The 21,782-nt window shown below is 42.2% G+C and overlaps 3 protein-coding genes and 1 long non-coding RNA gene across 7 annotated transcripts in view; 2 read left to right on the top strand and 2 right to left on the bottom strand.

Moving 5' to 3' along the window:
• znf292b (zinc finger protein 292b) overlaps window positions 1-7,186 on the top strand; it is a 43,778-nt gene extending 36,592 nt beyond the window's left edge. Inside the window, exon 8 of the mRNA XM_030404876.1 lies at window positions 121-7,186. Within this exon, the coding sequence (XP_030260736.1) occupies window positions 121-6,612 (6,492 nt within the window). The 3' untranslated portion in view covers window positions 6,613-7,186. The remainder of the gene's footprint in view (window positions 1-120) is intronic.
• Window positions 7,187-10,119: 2,933 nt separating this feature from the next.
• LOC115573780 (uncharacterized) lies at window positions 10,120-12,659 on the bottom strand. 4 transcript variants are annotated; one of them, XR_003982352.1, is made up of 7 exons: window positions 12,526-12,659; window positions 11,972-12,205; window positions 11,776-11,871; window positions 11,447-11,626; window positions 11,219-11,260; window positions 10,977-11,098; window positions 10,120-10,348 (listed from the first exon to the last, which is right to left on the bottom strand). It is a non-coding gene; the product is annotated as an uncharacterized LOC115573780 (long non-coding RNA). The 4 variants fall into 4 exon arrangements; XR_003982351.1 differs by having other exon boundaries at window positions 10,155-10,348; window positions 10,973-11,098; XR_003982350.1 differs by lacking the exon at window positions 10,120-10,348 and having other exon boundaries at window positions 10,897-11,098; window positions 11,972-12,064; window positions 12,143-12,205; window positions 12,526-12,540.
• A 1,149-nt stretch (window positions 12,660-13,808) lies between these two features.
• Window positions 13,809-18,041, bottom strand: gjb7 (gap junction protein beta 7). Its single transcript, XM_030404577.1, has 2 exons — window positions 17,875-18,041; window positions 13,809-15,581 (listed from the first exon to the last, which is right to left on the bottom strand). The coding sequence occupies exon 2, from the start codon at window positions 15,564-15,566 to the stop codon at window positions 14,778-14,780; it is 789 nt and encodes a 262-aa protein (XP_030260437.1). The 5' UTR covers window positions 15,567-15,581; window positions 17,875-18,041; the 3' UTR covers window positions 13,809-14,777.
• A 2,391-nt stretch (window positions 18,042-20,432) lies between these two features.
• On the top strand, window positions 20,433-21,497 carry smim8 (small integral membrane protein 8). The gene is made up of 2 exons (XM_030404362.1): window positions 20,433-20,731; window positions 21,145-21,497. Exons 1-2 carry the CDS (start codon window positions 20,603-20,605, stop codon window positions 21,301-21,303), a joined length of 288 nt encoding a protein of 95 aa, XP_030260222.1. The 5' UTR covers window positions 20,433-20,602; the 3' UTR covers window positions 21,304-21,497.
• Window positions 21,498-21,782: the final 285 nt, after the last annotated feature.

Raw genomic sequence — 21,782 nt, 5'->3', positions numbered from 1 at the left:
TGTTTCAGAGTGTTTTTCTGTCTCACTAAAAATTTAATTTGCTTGATTAATTGTCCCATGAGAGTTTCAGAATAATTGTGTTGGGCAGCTTTAAATTCGTTGACTTCCTCTCTTTCCTAGATGGACAGCGTTGGATTGCCAGTGTGCATTGAAATGTGCATAAGGGCTCTTCGGATGGCGTCAGATGATGGAAGCCTCAAGGCCACTGCGTGTAAAACTATTTCGTGTTTACTTCCCACTGACCTGGAAGTGAAAAGAGCCTGCCAGCTGACAGAGTTCCTCTTGGAGCCCACAGTGGATTCATACTATGCTGTGGAGACTCTTTACAATGAACCTGATCAAAAACTTGAGGAGGAGAGTATGCCTGTTCCCAACTCGCTACGCTGCGAGCTCCTGCTGGTTTTTAAAACGCAGTGGCCTTTTGACCCAGAGTTCTGGGATTGGAAAACACTGAAGCGACATTGTTTAGCTCTAATGGGTGAAGAAGCTTCAATAGTATCTTCCATCGACTTGCTAAATGATACTGAGGACCCCGAAGAACAGGAAGACTTCCTCAGTCAGGATGGGTTTAAGAATATCCCAGAACACTTAATCAGCGGCACCTATGAACTAAAGGATGTCACTGACAAGAGACAGAAAAACAGAGAAATGAAGAAACTGAGAGAGAAAGGTTTCATATCTGCTAGGTTCAGAAACTGGCAGGCATACATGCAGTACTGTGTGCTGTGTGACAAAGAGTTTCTTGGCCACAGGATTGTGCGCCATGCACAGACTCATCTGAGCGGTGGCGTTTACAGCTGCCCGATATGTGCTCAAACCTTTACTTCAAAAGACGCCTTGATTCCCCACGTGACGTTGCATGTTAAACAGTCATGCAAGGAAAGACTGACTGCCATGAAAACAAACAGGAAATTGGCAGATCCTAAAACAGCTGCCCCTGTAATCGCTGCATTGAAGGCCAATACAGAGAATGAACTTCATGAAAATGCTGATTCCCAAGGGCAGAATGTTGGGTTAATATGTAATGTTCAGGCCACTGTGTCCAGGTGTAAGACGGACAGTAGTGAAGACAATGTGTGCCCTGTTGGAAAATGTAGAAGGAGCTTCAAATTTTTCAAAAATCTTGTTGCACATGTTAAAGCTCATGGCGATGACGAGGAGGCAAAGACTTTCCTTGAAATCCAGAGCAAAAAGGTAGTTTGCCAGTACTGTCGCCGCCACTTTGTTAACGTCACTCATCTAAATGATCATTTACAGGTCCACTGTGGTGTGAAGCCTTACATTTGTATTCAGCTGAACTGTAAGGCAAGTTTCCTGTCCAACACTGAGCTACTTCTACACAGGAAAACACATTATGTTTTTAAGGCTAGATGCATGTTTCCAAAATGTGGAAAGATTTTCAACGAGGCCTTCAAACTCTATGACCATGAGGCACAGCATTACAAAACTTTCACCTGCAAAGTTGTGGATTGTGGAAAGGTATTTCATTCACAACAACAGCTGGATTTACATCTGGAGAAGCATGCCACCTTTGAAGAGAAAAGGTTATCTTCTGAACACATCTCACAAAATGTGCAGCCTGGCCCTTCACTAATTGAACAAATGCTTGTCAATCACACTCCAAGTAAACAAGAGAACCCCCAAGAAAACTGGAATGTAAAGCTGCCAGTGTCCTTGGAGGGTGTGCTGAAATCATCACAAGCACCTTCAGAAACCAAAGGGGCATACAGTGTCAAACATGAACCACAAAATATGCCCTTCTCAACCAGTCACACATCGAGTTTAAATAACTCTGTGATTCAACCTTTGAATTCCTCCTTGTATGATACTAACAGACACAGAGATTGTTTTGATTATTTGAGACCCCCCCATCAGAATCAAACGGTACGTCCATGTGAGGCTAATTTAGGTGATGTGTCATATGACTGTAATGCAGATGTCCCACGAGGCCAGCCACAGATGTTCCTCAGTGATGTAAATTCTGGATCAATGAGTTACAATTCTGACTGCAACATACCTATGCCAGTGCAGCAAGGGCCAAAATGTAGCAGCAACCTGCTAACAGCATCCCCACTCCAGAATTCCACAGAGCCAGCAATGTCACAACCACTTCCTCCATCAGTAACCCCACTCCATAGGAACAGAGCAGAGAACTCTATGACATCCTCGACTAGCGCAGGCCCTCTTCCAGGACAGAGGGAGCGATATCACTGTGCATTTGAAACCTGTACAAGGCACTACAGCTCCTACAGAAGTGTTGCAAAGCACATGAAAACGGTTCATCCAGATTTCTATGAGCAATGGAAAGTTGCTCGAACTAAAATCAAGATAACCTACGCTCCGGCCCCAAGTACGTCATCTGTTGGACATCTCAGTTCAAATGCCTCACTCCAACACCAGAAGGATAGCAGAGTACCACTTCATGGAGTTCAGAGGCAAAATGTTATCCAGTCCCCCCCTTATACTTACATGGGTACAAGCACAAAGGATACTGCCCTACATCCCCAGTCCTCATCTGCCCTTAACCAGAATGCTTCCCTTGTTATGGAAAATGTTTTAAATCCCATTGTTCTCTCTCAGCTAGGAAGTGATACAAATCCAGGCAGCCAAAACTGGCCGTCAGCCCTTGGAAGTGAACAAAATAAAATCTCTAGTTCTTCCCAAGTCTATCCATCCAGCATGCAGGCAATGCCACAGGTTGATTCATCCAGTCCTGCGCTGCCCCTCAGTGTCCCGTCTTCCTCTATGATGGCGTTGAGAATGAACAGAACGGAAGGGTCTTTACAGTCACCAGTTACGGAAAATGGGTCCCAGTCAGTGTTGCCCTCATACATGGCTGGTGCTAAAGACGTGCCTCCACGAACAGAAGACCTTCTTCAGCCATATACAACACAAATGCAAAGCAGTTTAGTATCTGGCCCCAGGGCCCCAGAAAAAACAAAATCAATGCAAATTCCCTCTCCAGACAGTGCAAGTCAAAAAAACTGTGTCAACCAACCTCAAAATGGCCCAGTCGTCTCTGAAAGTGCTTCTGAAAATCCAACACGAGCTAAAAGAAACAAAAGGACCAAATGGCCAGCTATTCTTAGGGATGGAAAATTTGTTTGTTGCAGGTGTTTTAGACAATTTAATAGTCCCAAATCCCTGGGAGGCCATCTGTCCAAGCGTGCAATCTGTAAGCCATATGATGAGTCTGAACTGAACACAGACCTGCCAGCATCATTTCTTGAGCTTCTCAATTCAGAGCAAACAGTTGTTACCACTCAGCCACAGATACCTTATACTCCTGCTGCTGTTTATGAGGAGAAGCCCCGTCAGTCAGTAACAAATGGTTCAACGGCCACAAAAGAATACCCCACTCCTAATTATCCACAAGATAATCTGCTCGTATATGGGAATGGCGAGTCAAACGACGACATTCTTAAACAAATTATGACTGAATCAAACATGTCTGATCTCTTTGTGCATACACCGGCTCCCCAGCCATTGTTCCAAAACCCTTACGGAGCCGGTGAACGTTTGCCAGGGAGCTCAGTCATACAGCATACAGAAAATGTCCAGCTGAAGCGTGAGAACAACTCCAATAGTACAGCCCTTTATCCTCAGCTGGGCATTGATACATTTGCTGGAAATGAATTCCCTGATCCACTTCTTTCTCAAAGTCTCCCAGAAAACCCATCCGCTGTTGTTCCTGGAAGTGTTTCCAGAAACCACAGTGACGGATATTGCTCTGAGACAACCATTCAGATACTAGATACAGATTTGAACCAAGTGATGCAAACTCTGTTACCTGACATTCAACTTAGTCCATCAACAAGTGGTAAGCAAGCTGAGACACAAAGAAAGACAAGTGAGCAAGATATTAAAAAGCGACTGCGTGAGCAGATTTTGGCTGGTTCTCAACGTAGAAACATCTTGTATCATTCAGGCAACACCGACCCCAATGCTAATTCAAGGAATCCCATAACTTTTGGCAAAGTGTGCAGTCCTTCTCATAATTCTGGACTTTATCAAATGTCTCGTGATGCAAAAATTGACCCAGCAAGTGAAGGACAAGTCATTCCCGAAACCTCTGATGACATGGAACAACTACTGAACACACATAGCTTTACTTGTTTCAGAGAGACTTCTACACCACCACAGGAGGTACTGAGCCCCACAGGGGTCGGGGCAAATGAGGCAGAGCCTGAGCCCACTCAGTTATCTGCTAGCCAGCAACAGTGGATGACCGAAATTCAAAGTGCGTTTGAAAGGCTTGACTTGGTCAGAGAAATATCTGACCAGATTTCAGCTTCCATCAAACATAATGGCAATACTCTGAACAGTCAGACAATATCAGCAAAGGTCGATATACACAGCTCAGTGTCATCAAACTTTGTCAAACCATATGCTTGTGAGAATGAAAACTGCACATTTAGTTCCATGTCATGTGAAGCCCTTTGGAAACACCTCTCCAAAACTCACAGCTACACACTTGAGATGGTGAATGTGGTTAAAAAAAGGTACGGCCAGTATGCTCCATTCAAGTGTCAAAAATGTAGCAAAGCATTCACGCGAAACTCAAACCTCCGTGTTCACTATCAGTCAGCTCACAAATTATCAGCTAAAGAAATAGCAGATCTAGATATGAAGCGCAGAGAGGCCAAAGCTGCTGCATTTGCTGCAATACAGAAGCAGGTTAAAGCAGCTCAAACCACAATGGCTGCTCATTCATCAACAGAGAATGGAACACATCTGTATTCATCTCAAGATGCAGCAAAACATTTCTGCCCATCTGAGGCATTTGTACCATATACCAATGTGGATGCAGCTAATCAGAATTTCCAAGATGACAGTCGTTACACAGTCATTCAGCCTCTGCAGAGTGCCATGCCTCATGCTAATGGGCCTCCCCATCTCAACAAACAAGCTGCTATCAATAGGCAGCCAATAGTAAAGCCAAGCGTAGAGATTCCGAAGAAGACAAAGGAGAGGAAGCTCAACTCAGGTGAAGCAACAAGTCCATACAGACCATATCGCTGCGTTCATCAGGGCTGTGTGGCAGCCTTCACCATCCAGCACAATCTGATCCTCCACTACAGGGCTGTTCACCAGTCTGCTCTGTCGGCACTGGAAGTGAACAAAGAGCAGGACCAGAGTGAGGGACTGGATGAAGTCATAAACCATGATGAGGATTATCCGGAGGCAGAGATCCCCCAAATTTCTGAATTCAGATGCCAAGTGAAAGACTGCTCCCGAGTTTTCCAAGAAGTTCCAAACCTTTTGCAGCATTATCTTCAGCTGCACGAGTTCAGTCTTGATAAAGTTGGGAATCTCTTGTCCAGCATCAAGCTTGGGAAGTTTGCTTGTGGCCACAAAGGATGCACAGCATCCTTCACTGCTTTCTGGAAATATATAGGACATGTCAAAGAACAGCATAAAGATATAAAGCTGGCCAAACCTGAACAATTTAATGGGTCGTTCAAGTGTGAAATTGAAGGCTGTGACCGTTCATATGCCACAAAGTCAAATATGCTCAGACATGTCATGAAAAAGCATCAGGACCTGTATCAGCCCAAAATGAGGGGTCAACGGACAAAAGAAGACGGGACGAAACGGAGCTCTAAGACTGTACTTTACCCAATTACAAAGACGAGTAATGGAAAGGAAAACATTGAGAGCAATAAAAAGATCGTACAGAGAGGAAATGACATAAAGAGAGTTGGCAAGGCAAAAACTAACCACTGGACTAAATATGGAAAACCCTCACTGAAAACTAAAGTGGAGGCATCCTCCATGTGCACTAAAAAATTCCCTCTACAGTACCCCTGTATGATCAAAGGGTGTGATTCGGTCATGAAGTCAGAGCGGAGCATATTAAAACATTACATGGGACATGGGCTGTCAGAGAAGTACCTGGAACAGCAAAGGAGTCATTTCATATTCTGCAAAAAGTTCCCAAGGCAGAAGTGTCGCTCCATCAGGAGTGATGACTCCAAATCAGACAACACCTCTGACCTGTCAGACAATGAGCTGACAGCAGACACCATCCAGGAAGGAGGGGGGGAATATGGATACTCGAAGCCTATCCTACGCAAAAGGACCACAGCAGGGATTTCCCCAACATTGTTTGAGAGCAAGTTGTCTAATGATGAAAGTTCTGATGGCTCTGTAGTTCTCAAACGCAAGCGAGGACGTCCCAGGAAACTGATCGAAAAAATTGTAAAACGCAAGAAAATTCCAAGAACAACCAAGACGGACATAGTTTACAGCAAGGACGATGAATCTGACTCTTCTTGCCCTGCAATAAACCAGGAAGAAGTGACAGAGCAGACTGCTCCACTGGCTTCTTTTAAACCAATGGGCTTTGAAATGTCTTTCTTAAAGTTCCTGGAGCAGTCAAATAAATGTGAACATCCCTTGACAAGAACTGTTGATGTACCAGAAACATGGAGAAAACCCTCCCCTTTGAACACCAAAGACACCTGTGTCCGATTCAGCAACCGTCAGAATTTGAAATCACTTAGTAAGGTTAGAATAATTATAGACAGGGCCTTTTCAGGTGTCACCCACCTCATGTTGAGACAGCTGCAAGACATGCGGCCCATAGTGGTACTGCAAAAATCTGAGTAACGTGTCTTTTTATGGATGAAAGACAAAATCTCAGGACTAGAATGAGTAAAATCTGCTGCAGACTGGTTCCCTACATACAAAATGTTTTTTACACATCCTGTTATTTAAAACAAAAAAAAAAGTTGTTTTGAACTATACTGTAATATTGTCTGTAAAGTTGTTTTTTTATATAGAATAGTGTATAGCATGTTTTTATTTATGAACCAAGTCAAAAAATGTTACGTGAAATTTTTGCTAAAAGTTGAAGTATAACATCAGCCCATGGTGTCTTAATCATCCCTGTGGGAAAAATGGATTTTGAAATGGATTGTGCTGTTGTGTAGTTTGTGATTTGAAGACGTTGTTGATTATTGTGTTTTGTGTATATAGTTTGAAATCACTCACTGCCACCGGCAGTCTTACTATTAAAAGAACAGCTTTTTTACAACCAATCCGGCTTGTTTTTTTATCATTTTGACATTTTGTTAGATTACACCGCAGGTTAAGAGGCTTGGAGCAGCTGCATGCACACTGAATGGAAAATGATTTTGTGGATGGTCATCAATTATTCCCAATAAATGAGCTAGAACCAGTAGATGGGTTTCTTGTATTAAATGTGTATTCTAGAAGACATTTGTCTCTCTCCTAGGATTGTCCCGATCCCATGGGAATTGGGGCCAATCACATGGTTTCGTGTGTGTATGTATATATGTTGTGTGTGTGTGTGTGTGTATAGGATAGCCCCAAATAACACAAATTGACAATGTCAGTAGCGGGTGTTTCCACCATTTGCCGCAATGACAGCTAGACAGCGACGCCTCATGCTCCTCACTAGCCTCATGATGTTGCTCTGAGGCAATGCGTTCCACTCCTCCACAAGTGCTACACGCAGTTCTGCCAGGTCACGTGGGGGTGGGGTACGATCATCCAGTCTCTGCTTCAGCTGGTCCCAGACGTGCTCTATGGGGTTCAGGTCAGGGGACATTGCTGGCCATACCATATGAGGCACTCCGACTTCCTGAAGTCGAACTGTGACAATTGTGGCACGATGTGGTGGAGCATTATCATCCATGAACAGAAAGTTGGGGGTGTGCTGGCGGAATTGGGGGATGATGTCTCTGAGGTAAGAACATACAGTGACTGAGCCATCTACAATAACCAAATCTGTTTTGCGCTGACTGGTGATGCCTGCCCAGACTGTTGCACCTCCTCCACCAAAGGGAACCCTGGGGACCATGTTGACCTCAGCGTATCGCTCACCTCGCCTTCTCCAGCAACGCTGACGACCATCATTTCTGTGCAAGGTGACCCGACACTCATCAGTGAACAGGACGGTAGACCACTGCTGCATTGTCCAGGTCACATGGTCTTGTGCCCACTGCAAACGTTCACGGCGGTGTCTTAGTGTCAGTAGAGTCACCTGCAACGGTCGTCTGGCGTTCAAGCCAAAGCGGTGGAGTCGGTTTCGAATGGTTTGTCTGGAAACCCTAGTACCCCTCACATCTCGTAACTGGGCCTGCAGCTGTGTGGCAGTTGCATAACGATGTCTGAGTGCATAGGTCCTTAGGTACTGGTCATCGTTGCGGTCTGTCACTCGTGGGGCTCCACTCCTGGGTCTGTCACGAACTCTGCCAGTAGTTCTGTGTCTTGATGCAAGTCTGCTGATGACACTTTGAGACACACCAAGTTCACGAGCAACATCTGACTGCCTGCCACGACCCGAAGGCGCGCTATGGCCAGGTGGCGCTGCTCGTCCGTTAAGTGACGTTGTGTGTTCATGGCTGTTTGAATGATGAACTTGGAATGACTAACTGACAATACCAGCTTTTTATACCCACAGAATGTTGAAATTGATGCCACATTGAAAAGGGTTGTCTTTTAGTTTTTTGGTATTGGCCCCAATATGTAAGGTACACTGTACACAGTGAGATCATTACGTGGAAAACACAAAGTTACTAACTTTTTGTGAGTAATGTACATGTATGTATATGTATATATGTATGTATATGTATATATGTATGTTCGATATGTATGTATGTATGTGTGTATATATATATATGTGTATATGTATATATGTATGTGTATATGTATGTATATGTGTGTATGTATATAAGTGTATGTATGCGTGTATGTATGTATGTGTATATATGTATCTATGTGTATATTTTCAAAAGGACAGAGAAATGTCCTCAAGACAGCGTTATGGCCAGAAATATTACAGAGAAGGTAATTAAATTAATCGCTCTTGATATCCAGCTCATCTCCATGGTAAAGGATCAGGGTTTTCTTCGTCACCTGGAGTTTTTGAATCCCTGGTATGCCCTACCATCTCGGCATTACATTGCATTGATTCCAATTTCAAGTTACAACGTGCACACTAGTTTCGTGGGTCTCAAACAGCAGAGCATGTAAAACAGGCAGCCAAGGAGATGCTGAACGCGTGTGAAATAGACAAGCAACACGTCCACGTCATTTTACGTGACAACATAAAGAATATGAAAAAAGCAATGGATGATATGGAGGTACCAAGCGTGGGCTGCGTCGTGCACACACTTCAGCTGGCTGTACACGAGGGTCTGCTGTCACAGTGCAGCGTCATAGACTCACCTGCTAACACAAAGGAAGGTGGTAGACCGATGTTGCAATGTCCTATGCAAAATAAGAAAGAGCCAAATGAAATTATATACCTTGTTTCAACAAAATAAAAAAAATATTAAGGACACGCTTGGATGCAGGCAGTGTTGGGAAAGTTCAGTTTCTACACGAACTAGTTCAAAGTTCAGTTCATAATTAAAAATGTTGAACTAAGTTCACAGTTCCAAAAATGAACTAGTTCATAGTTCTTTTTTTTTTCTTCAATATGTTGATGCAAGCTATTATTTTTCAAAATTATTGCCACAGCCCATATAGAACCACAGACGGCTATTATTCTATCAGTTTTAACATTGAAACTGCAGCTCTCCCACAATATTCTGCAGAACCAGGTTGTCCAGCTGCGGCTGGGAGATGAAGACAGCGGAGCCGCTACTGTACGCCATTAATGCAATTTGGGTGGTAGAGGATCCGTTTTGGCTCGTCGTTGCTGTGTCTTTTGATTTTTTATTCACTTGCACATACCTTGAAAGGCTCGCCGGGTGCTTTAGAGTTCAAATTAAAAATAAAATACATAAATAAGTAAATAAGTAAATAATTTTAAAAAAAGAAGAAGAAGAAAGGGAAAAATAAAATAATAAATAAATAGATAGTTCAGACAGTGGCTTCAGGGAAAAACTTTTCATAATGACTCAGTAAGGTATTACTTTTTTTGTTACTTAACAAAAGCAGAGATTTAAGCAAAGAGCTCAGTTCCAGGAGAAAAGGAGCAAATTTAGGTAGTGATTTTGCTCATTTTTGTTTGTGAAAAAAACATTTTGCATAGGATAACAAAGTTCGTTGTGTGTTCAAGAGCATTATCTTCTGGGTTAACATAGCAAATAACATGTTTAAGGGTAAGAGAATGGACAGAGACATCACTCCAAAACTTTTGAGATATATCACAATAAAAAAAACAAATGTGAAGCCTTTATTTGTTTTTGCTTCCATGCTTAGCACATTGATGACGCATGCGGCGGTGCGTCTCTGTGGTGGCTGGTGTTGCGAGAAGGGTCTAGCTGCAGCCGCAGCCAAGCCAGAGCCGCTACAAACCACGCCCATCACAGACCACGCCCCTACAAACCACGCCCATACGACACCACGGTGGCTGTGGAGGTCCAGAGCACTTAGAAAGCAAACACAAAGGAAACAAAGCAATAACCAGATCATTTTTAACAACTTTAACGGTTGATTCACAACATTAAATGCTTTTCAATGCAAACAATGTGCTTGAAACAATAAATATATACAAAAATAGAAAGTTAAGTAATAAAAAATTGGGATAAAAGATTAATCTGATAAAAGATTATATAGGACTGCTAAATCTGGTGCATGCATCTTTTCATTTTTTATATAAGTGACTAATGTATGTGCACAAGGTTATTTTAAACTCAATAAAATAAAATATTTACAATAATAATAATAATTAGAAGTCATTTTGATTAAAATAGGTTGTTTCCACCGGCTGTTTTTCTAAGAGCCACACTGTCACAGAGCTTGGCCTACTACATCAGATGCCATAATTATCACTCTAAGGTGATGATTTCTTATGGGTTAACAGAAAAGACTGCTGGCCCTTTGACACAAATAAAATGTATTTATGTATTTATAAATATGACCATACACAGGTCTTTAAAATATGTACCTCAAAACACAAAAGTTGAGACAAATGAATTAGCTAGCAACAACTTTTATTGGCAATAAAATAAAACATCATTTAACAGACTATTTTTTAATTCATCCTACATACATACTAAAGCGTCTTCAAAAACTCCTCAGATTCCAGAGCTCTTCTGAGTTTTTCAGCATATTTTTCTAGTTGCCGTAGAGCCTCCTTGCTCATGTTGTCATGTAATGATACAACAGCCGTTTCTCACTGATGAGACAGTAGAAAATAGTGATTGGTAAAAGGAAATTCACACTGAGAGGCTGTCATAAACAATGTAAAAAAACAATACTTATAGGTATTAGCACTGTCCTTATGTATGTAGCATACCTCAAGTCATACTGCAGTCCACATTTATACACTTCTGTGGCTCTGTCAATGGAAAATGCATAGACAGCTGAAAGGGGGTGTCATGAGGTGAACAAAAGGACATCTTCAATTTAGACATTTAAGTTGTCTGTCATGTTGCAGTTAACAAGATATTAACCATAAGTTAAAGACTGACAATAATTATACAAAATATGTTAATATAATAAATAAAAAAGTTTCATAATTTACCTCTGGCAGAAGCACATCCATAACAAATGCCACGTGATTGTGACACCTGGTTGTCTGTGCTTCAACCAGGCTTGTCAAGAAGCCCAGCACTCTGTCCAGCTGCTCATCCTCCACAAAGAAAATGATCACCCTGCCCTTTGATGTTGCCCAGGAGGATGCAACTTTTCCTGCGATGACCGCCTGTAAATATATATATTTCTTAGGAGAATGCTCAAAATAAATGTACAAACACTAGGCTAACAGAAAATGTTTCACTTAAATCATTCATTTAACATGTTTTGACCAAAATGAGTTACACTATGTGACTTAAATTACGTTTTCAAACTCACTTCAAGATGTTGCAGTAGATCGTTATCCTGAGTGATGAACATTACATGAAGGTCACTAGTGACTCTTCTATGGTGTTCAGCTTGCTGAGCCCTTTCCTAAAATTTGATCAAACAGCATTCAGATGTTAAACGTAATTATTCTGGTTAAGTATATTAAATAAGATTTGTTGTTTGTTGATCCTTTGCATGTCCTCACCACAAGCCTGTCGAAAGATACGTCTTCACTCAGGATCCCAACGTCTCTGGTTGTGGTGACCATATCATGTTAGTCCATGCTGTAATTATAGTCCTTAATCAAGACACACATGACTTAGTGCACAGCTGTGAACATTGGATATGTTGTTCTCTTGCGATAATCTTCACTCACATGCTCTCTGGGTGGAAAGCTGTAAGGCCTCTTACAGTAAATGTGGTTGGTGTCCTGTGGACTCTGCAGAAAGCAAACCATAACTGTGTCAGTTTGTTTTATGGGGATCGAGGGAGGATGTGTTTTTACAAATAGAGTCCGGTGTCTTTGATAAACAGTCATTAATGCTCTTTCTGCCTGGCAAAAGACGTCTCAAACATTAAATTAAACTTCAACATCTTCCCAAAATGTAAACGACCTAACGTTAACCTGAACCGGCATCTTGTTTGCCTACAGGCGCTGCTGACAACTGCGGTTGGCAAACGTACGGTTAAAATGACATTAAGTGTTCAATGTTTACACCTCCTAACCGGGAACTTAAAAATAATATAAATGCGTCTCACCTGAACTGGCATTGCCGTCTTGTCTTGCCTGCACATGCCTTCTTCTTCTTCTTCTTCTTCTTCTTCTTCTTCTTCTTCTTCTTTGACTGCTTGCATTTGCTGCTGTGAGTTTAATCGTCCTTCCCGGCCACCGTAGCAACACATAGGCGTAGTTTGTAGGGGCGTGGTTTGTATGGGGCGTGGTTTGTAGTGGCTTCGGGGGTCGCAGTGGCTGCAGTTGGGTATTGTTGGAGTGTTGCCAGTGTTGTGTCCGTTCAGGACAAATTAATCTGTGTTCGTTTGGTAATGCCTCACTGCATGTTTGGTATGCAGCTGTTTCTGTGTGAAATAGTTAAGTTTCGTTTTGATCGAAAGTAAAGCGAGTTACACAAACCTCTCGTCCAGCGTCCTTTCTAGACATAACAGCTAGATAGGGTGTTTTTCCGCTACATCAAAGCCTGTTCACGGTGTGTTTTAGCCGGTTTTTGCCTGGAAGGCTCGATGGAAATCTGGCACTCTCTTGAACGAAGTTAAACTGTGAGAACGCGCCGTTCACAAACGCCAGAACGAACGCGTTCACTTTAACGTTCATCAGGCAGAAATACAGTACGTTCAGTTCACGTTCGCCCAAAATATGAACGACTTCATGAACGGTCGTTCATTGAACGCGTTCAGGCACAACACTGGATGCAGGTACTTTTTTTCTTAATACATTTGTATTATCTAGGAAAATATTAGTTCAGGTATAACTATTGGATCGGAACTCGGTATCGGCAGATACTAAATGTTAAAGGACAAGGATCGGCATAAAAAAAACCTGATGGGGACATCCCTACTTTGTTTCCCAATGTTTGCCCTGTTCATCAATCATTCCTGAGTTAATAGTGCTTAGCTTTAAGACTACAAGTTAAGGAAAATGCTGTTCTTTACTGCTCCCACTGAGGGAAAGATGTTGATGTGCTGTATGGCAACTCGTGCTTCTCTCAGAGCATGTTTTTGGGCACAGTTTATCTGGTGACTAAGGCAATGACAGATCCATGTGAGCCCAACTTCAGTCTGCAGATCCATGAAGGCGGTGGCTGTGCATCAGGGGTAGAGCTACCGTCTTGTTATAGTAAGGTCGCTGATTTGATTCCCCTGGCAAGATACTGAACCCCAACCTGCTCCTTGTGTGCCGGTCGGCATGTTGCATGGCAGCCACCACCATTAGTGAATCTAGTGATTACTGTCAGTTGCTTTTGGCAGAAGCGTCAGCTAAATGCCCCCCAAAAAAGGCAGACAGTTAAAGCTGAGGTGTTCATGTGTTATTCAAAATGTATTTAATATTGAGAGTCACAATTAAGTCCCATGGCTACAAATCACTTCTGTGAGTCCTCTGCAACACATTTGCAAAGTGTACAGTAGATCAAATGAGCAGTTCACTAGATATGCACTACATGTCATCTACATTCTCTGCTTTATAGTAAATATGAGTATTCATCTTTATGCTGGTCATTGAAAAAAACATTTTCATTATCATGCACAAATAATTGATCCACTGAAGAAAGTTTATCTTATCAGTGTTTCTACATGAAACAAACTCTGAACCATACAAAAACAATGACACATACTTTATACACTGTGATCCATCTGTCTGTGTCTACAGCTAGTGGGACCCTGACTTAGTCTGAGTGACATACAGTAGTTTTTCTTCTCATTTAGTTTTACACAAAACAGTTTAATGTGACTTTCTGTTACTGCATTAAAGATAACTGATGCATTCTTGAGTCATGATTTCTAAGCAGTCAAATAAAGTACAAACATAAAAACAATGGTCAAAATTGAAGCGACAGAGGCGAACGCACTGTTTACACTGTTTTGCACTGCAGCCTGCATTTTCCAAAATGCAACTTAGTAGCATCTTTGATTAAACTTTCCATAGCAAATACAGTAACAGATAAAAAGAGTAGCATTAAAATGTATAGTTTCTAAGCCATGACAGCACTTTGACATGATCAGGGTTATTATCTATGACTTGACAAAGTTGACCTGCAGACTTCAACGCATCAGGAGAGGTTTGACTGGTCATTAGCATCTGTAACTACGGTCTGTTCACACTCAGACTTGATATTTCAGCTTTTCTCAATTCTGCCCTGAAATTGTACCATGAAATCCTTTCCCCTTGTTTTACAGCACAGGTTGTTAAAGGTGCCACTGTGATCTGTGTCCGGGGTGGTCGGTCAGGTAAGGCAGGTTTTCCTGTGGTTTTACTTGGAGCTGGGAACATCAATCCTCTAGGACTGGCCGGGCTGCTTTTCATCTGTGGATGCAGGCTGTGTGTTGCTGTCCTCTGTGTTGACTGTGGCCTCGGCAGAGACAAACTTGTTGACATTGGAAACAGGTGGCTGGTCTTGGCTGAAAGACTTGTTTTTTACATGAATGTAGCGCCTGCTGAAACATTTCCACAGCTGCTTCCATACAATGTACATGAGCTCCAGCACATTGAGAGCGATACATAGGATGGAGGTGCAGCCCATGATGTAGAGGAAGATCTTCTTCTCTGTGGCTTTGCTGATGTAACAGTCCACAGTGTTGGGACAGGGACTCTGGCTGCAGCGGAGCAGTATTGGCACTCCGAAGCCATTGTACAGGAAGTAGAAAGCGAGCAGGGAGCCCACCTCGAAGGCTGTCTTGAACACCAGGCTGACAGTGTAGGTGCAGAACAGACCTCCATCAATGCTCCCTTTGTCCTTGTACAGTTTCTTCTTGTATTTGGCCTCCCGATGCTCTCTGTAGGCCACATGCAGGGCCACCAGCAGGGACGGAGTGGACACCATGATGAGCTGCAGTGCCCAGAGGCGCACCTGCGAGATGGGAAAGAAGTGGTCGAAGCAGGCATTCTCACAGCCGGGCTGCTCAGTGTTGCACACAAAATCTTTCTGCTCGTCCTTCCACACCTGCTCGGCCGCTGCCACGTACACCAAGATCCTGAAGAGGAAGACCACAGACAGCCAGATGCGCCCGATCACTGTCGAATACTTGTTCACCCCACTTAGAACGTTCTCCAAGAAGCCCCAATTCATCTTCCTCTGAGTGTGCTGTCAGGGAACAAACCAAGAGAACACAGTACAGCAGATATCTGAGATAAGTTCAGTGTGTTCTTACCTTTTACTTCAAATTACAGATTTTAACACACTGTACCTGCCACTGACTTTTTATATTATCATATTCATAGACAATATGAATATAATTCAACAGATTTAGATTTGACAGAGTGTGTGTGTGTGTGTGTGTGTGTGAACTGAAAACAAATCATGAGTGTAAGTGTGTGTCATATTATTATTTATTGTATTTAGATTTTGGACCTGATCAGTGGAGCCATGACTGCTTCTGTCATGAATTTATTATGTTTGCTGTCTAGTGATGCCTCTCTGGTGTTGGTCTGGTGTCAAATTTGGGTATGCATCTATTTGATTGATTCATGTTTTTCTTTATTAGCAGCTTATTCCGGTCATTCAAAATTCAAGTCTGTTTTTGCAAGCACCATCTTCTTCGCTTGTGGTGTCCTGGGGTGCGGGTCAAGCATCAAAGCGAAGAATGCCAACAGACTGAATAAACTCATAAAGAAGGCAGAGTCTGTTGTTGGCTCTGAGCTTGTCAGATGAGTTGGTGGAGGACAGGATGCTGGTGAAACTGCTGGCGATCATGAACAATGTCTTTCACCCCTTCCTCAAAACTCTGGACAAGCTTAAGAGCAGCTTCAGCAACAGACTAATTCAACCTGCTGTCTAAAGGAACAGCACAGGAAATCATTTCTACTTGGTGCCATCAGACTTTATAATGCTCACATAACAAAACACAAAACACAAACATAACTATTGCGCTTTATATCATAAATCTGCACCTTTTTCTCTTGCACCTTATGTTCCACTTACCTCAAAATATTTTCACATTTTTTTATTGTATTTTATCTCATAACTACTAAGCATTTTATTGTATATAGTACTTTATTGTTTCTCATTGCCTCTATATTTGCCCTTATAGTTTTATTGTATTAATACTGAATGTACCTGCTGCTATGATGACCGAATTTCCCCTCAGGGATTAATAAAGTTATCTATCTATCTATCTATCTATCTATCTATCTATCTATCTGTCTATAGTACAGTGAACATGATACATAATATGCCACAGTGGTTAATGTTCTGCAACATAGATTTTATACATAGCACTGCATTATTGTGTTCTCTTGATAAAGAAAACCTGACAGTAAGTATCGTTCGGATGGTTGGCTCAGAGTTTCTGCTTTTGATTAGTCTGACTGGCTGAGGTGGTTGGGCTAACATTAGCCATGTTAGCTACAGCTAGCTCCTTTATTAGCTTTGAGTCGTTTATAACTTTATAACTTCTTTCAATGGTATAACAGTCTCAAGCAGCACATTTCATCATGTGTCGGCAGAATACCAGCAGAAAATGGAGGCATACCATTCCAAGGATTGTTATACCAGTCTAGGAATCAGTATATCAAACTGTGTTGAATCAGCATTCCGCTGACAGTCTCCGATAAAAAAAATGTCAGTACGAGAAAAAGATTTTCACTTTTTTTCTGTTTGGAAAACAAGTATTTTTTTCACAAGTACCACTTGTGAAACTGTGTAAAAAAACAAACAGACGTACCTTTTTTACACAGAAAAATATATATTAAAAAAAAGGATTTCACCTTTTTTCACAGATGGAAAAATGGAACAAAAAAAATGTTTATACCAGATTTCAGGTCATAAAAATAAAGTAACCTAAAGTCAACTCGTAGTGATGGACCGCCTTCAAATGCAAATGATCACTGCAGGCTCCAGGGCAGCTGCTTATTCAGCACAGGCTTTACAGGGTTACAGGTTCTGCTGAGTGCAACATAAAGACTTATCAGACTGTGTGACATGACCAGGATGTTCAGATGGACTGTTTGATACTTATCACATGTCCCTTATTCTGACGCCATTGTGTCAACATATTTTTCAGGGGACAGAATCTGTCCATGACTGGCAGGCTGGTTATATGAAAAGTGGTGTCGACATCGTCCAATAATATTCCTTTGTGTATCACAGTAAATGATACTGAGTTAAAAATAAAATTGACTCAGAGCTTTTAAGGCTGAGTGCTCCTCAACAGCCTTTAAAACAGCTGTTTTCATATCATATTACTAACACAACATTCTACGAAAAATAGAGGCTATATTCTCAACAATGACTCTGAAGCAGCCAACGTTTGAAGAATTTGATGTCATGATGACAGATCATGCTATATCAGCTCACAGTTACAATCTGTTCTCATCATTCTCCTAGAAGTTTGAATCATTCCTGAAAGGCTTTGGAGAGTTTGCTTTAAGGAACTTACCGGTGGTGTCGGTGCCGGTGTCCTCTCAGTGACAGCAGGTGGTGCTGGGTGGGTCTCCTCTCAGGTGGCAGCTGTGCTGCGTGTTGCCTGCTGCACACCTGCAGACCTCAGCTCTGTGCCACACCTCATCCAACCACACTCAGTACAAACAGCAGGGCAACTGATATCAGCTTGATCACACTCTCCGCTTTGTTTTGATGTTACTGCGAATCACCAGAATCTGTTTGACCAGGAGCCCTCCGCGTCATCACCTGGTGAATATAAGGGATGTGTGTGTGTGTGTGTGTGTGTGTGTGTGTGTGTGTGTGTGTGTGTACACAGACAGGATCACCATGGAGCTGTCTAATGCAAATAATACATGCTGCTTGTCCTGTTCAGGCTCAGCGTGGGGGAGGAGATCTGTACACACAGCATCACACACTCTCCTACCTGGACTGACTCGTGTAACTTTGATGAGCGTCCGATCACATTACTCTGCTGATCAATAATACATGTGAGCTCAGGCCTGCCTGTGTCATTTGTTTATACTCATCCCAGAGTCTACAAGGAGACTGCTCTCATGGTCCTGATATTCCTGAGCTGTTGTTATACTAATTAGTCTTCTAATTAGTATTCAGTTCAGAGAACATCAGTAGCCTGTCTGTTGTTGTCAGTCTGTATTAGGTTTCACATTGTATTTGTATGGTATAATGCTAGATTCCATCAAGAAACTCAGTAGGATGTTTGCAGTTGGCTGTTCCAACCACTGAGAGGCGCTGTGGGGTAAAGTGGGATCAGGCTGTAGCACATTGAAAAAGTCAAGTCTCCTCTGTGATTATATTTAAAATAATGTGACTAGTATGTTTAAATAAGAGTGAGGAGGTTAGTTTATAAGGTGTTCATGTGTTCGCCTGTTAAATCTAAGTAAATGGAGTTGAATGACAAGAGTACTCTGAGTAAAAGTACATCAGAGTTTCAGGATGTACTCCGATTACACCACCTGTACTCAGCTGCCTGAACAAAGGAACCATATTAACTTGGAGGTGAACATCTGAAAACTCATTTTTTTCTTTTTGCAAACAGTCTTGAATTGTAAAAGATGACCTAACAGTATCACCTATAACAGAAAAGTGTGTTATACTGAACATTTACATGTGAGTGCATCCGTAATAATGATAATTATATATCATTTTGCACAGCTGCATGCAGCTTGTTATTATGTTGTCATGGACAAAGACGGCATCATGTGATTGTGTTACTGTCAGCAAATCCCTACCCAACATTTTCTGACTTCCTGTGTGTGGCTCATTTGTTACCACTGAAGACATGCATCCGAAAGAAAAGACAAAGTCACAAAGACAGGTCCATTTTTTGATACATTCCTAATAACTGGTCTCAAAAGATTTTAACAAACATGACTCCCACGGGAAGCAGTGCATTGACTAGGGACCACTTCTGTTTTTAATGTTGATTACTCAGAAGAAGCATCAGCTTTATTAACCAAGTAAATGCACACATACCAGAAATCTGACTGTGTGTTAAACTGTGTGAAACATTGACAGCAAAGACAAAAACTGTAAACACTTCATGTAGAAATAGAGGAAGAAATATGCATAATTCTAAACAAGGACAAAGACAGATGAAGATGAACAAAGTACTGTTATATATATGCAGGCAGGTTAAACAATTGGTGTATTAAAGCAACGCTGAGTTTCAGCATGCTTTATCATTTCTATACACACATCAGGTGTTTCTGTAGAGTAAATGAAGTGAATGATGATCTGTGACAGAGGGTGTGTTGGTGTTGACTATGTGGCTATGTTCAATGTTGTAGCAAAATGTATTAACCTTACATGTATTCATTACCTTTTCATGATGTGTACAGTGTACTATTACCATCCATTATTGTCCATAGTGTTATAATAGAAGAATAGATACTAACAGAGTCAATCCATTTCATTTTTAATTCAAAGGTAGCTAAATTTGTCAAGTGATTACATATTGAGCTACCTTTGAATTAAAAATGAAATGGATTGACTCTGTTAGTATCTATTCTTCTATTATAACACTTTATTAAAGTGCACATAGACAACCACTCTCAACAAGAACTTGAAGCACATTCATCAGGGATGGACTGTGGGGACAAACTGAGCCACAGAGTTCTGTATCGCACACCAGAGGCAGAGGCAGGGCCGGGCTGTGTCTGCAGCCTGCTCCTGACTCTGGAGAGGTGTCAGCTCTGAATGGAGGGCATGTCTGTGGATACCTGACTGTCTTCTGTGTCGTTTCCTGTCTTGGTTGGTGGCCGATCCAAACCAGGCAGTGATGGAGGAACACACGAGTGCTGTTTATAACTGAGCTGGTACCTGAGGTTTGTCCTCTTCTCGGTCAGTAATTATTTACTCCTGTCTATGTTACTTAATCAGAAAGGCTGCTGGTTATATTTAAACTATTAATTTTGTATATTTTATTTGTTTTCTGAAGGGGCTAGAATGATCAGCCCAGACGTAAAACACATGTTCCAGTGTGAGCAGGTTCACTGAGCTCCTCCTGGTAATCCCAATGAAGGAGCCCAGTGAACGTGCCCGCCTGGCTGACAGACTCCCTCCGGTGACCACTGGGGGCGCTGTGGCCTCTCTGGTCCCTCTTCTTATGCAGTGTCGCAGCGGTCGTTGACTGTCGACAATGGCGGCAGAGGAACAGACGCCATCCTTTCAGTACATGTCAGTCTACTGCGTATTGACCGGACATGTCGGAGAAAGAGGCCAGGAGAGGGAAAGAGGGCCCCGGAGACAAAGGCTACAGGACACCGGGGCTGCGGGGCACTCAGACCACCACACTGTTCCGAGCTGTCAACCCCGAACTCTTCATTAGACCTGTGAGAGCCAACCTCACACACACACGCACAGTCTGACAGGAACGTAAAGACAAGCTTAACCATGAAATCAAATGTTTAAATTGATTCTTAAAACAGGTGTGTGACTACATGTGAACACACAGCGTACTAATGCTTGCCCGCAGTGTGGTGCTGTCGGTACGTGTGAACACACAGTGTACTGATGCCGGTGTTTCGGATTAACACGGGACTTTGTTAACTGGCGACCGGCAGCCGAATGCGTCTGTGGTCGCCGTAGCTACAGCAGATGTGAGAGACAGCGAGATCCTCCCAGTGGCATTGGCAGGTGGTGGCATTGGCAGGTGGTTTTTGTGTAACCTGTACTGTAATACAGCCCTCACTGACACTGACGTGTCTGACAATGACAGATAACATGGAACTGTGCTGTGTTTCAGAATAAACCAGTGATGGTGTTTGGACTGGTGACCATCACCTTGTGTGTGGGCTACCTGGGCTACATGCACGCAACCACAGAAAACGACCAGCAGTTGTACGAAGCCATCGACAGTGAAGGAGAAAGATACATGAGGAGAAAGACCTCCAAATGGGACTGAAGGCACAAGAACACATGTCTGGATTGAGTTTTCTCTAAATGTCTCATCTTGCTTCTCAGTCTTTGTCAGTGTAAACTGAAGCTCTGTGGTTTTTGGACTGTTGTTCAGACAGAAGATGACGTGTGTAACTTTGAGCTTTGTGAACTTGTGATGGCTTTTAATGACATTCAATAAACAGACTGATGAAAAAATAATTGATGGATTAATGGGTAATACCAAGAGCAAATTCAAAACATCTGTGAGCAGAGAAGCATAGACAACCACATGTTCACACACACACCCTCATAAACAGTTGTCCAGTCCAGCGATGTCAACCGGCAATTGGTTTCACAAGTTGTGAATGTTTCACCTGTAATAGACCGTTGAATTTGGAAAAAAAAAACAGCAGATGCTCTGTCTACATCATCGGAGCTGAGGTGGAGCAGGTGATCAGTATTAGGTTCTGTGGAAGTTCAATCACTGAGAATATGTCTTGGTTA

The sequence above is a fragment of the Sparus aurata genome, chromosome 22, assembly GCF_900880675.1.
Source record: "Sparus aurata chromosome 22, fSpaAur1.1, whole genome shotgun sequence".
Lineage (NCBI taxonomy): Eukaryota > Metazoa > Chordata > Actinopteri > Spariformes > Sparidae > Sparus > Sparus aurata.
Note: the sequence above shows the minus strand (reverse complement) of the source record. Positions and strands in the feature narration are given on the sequence as shown.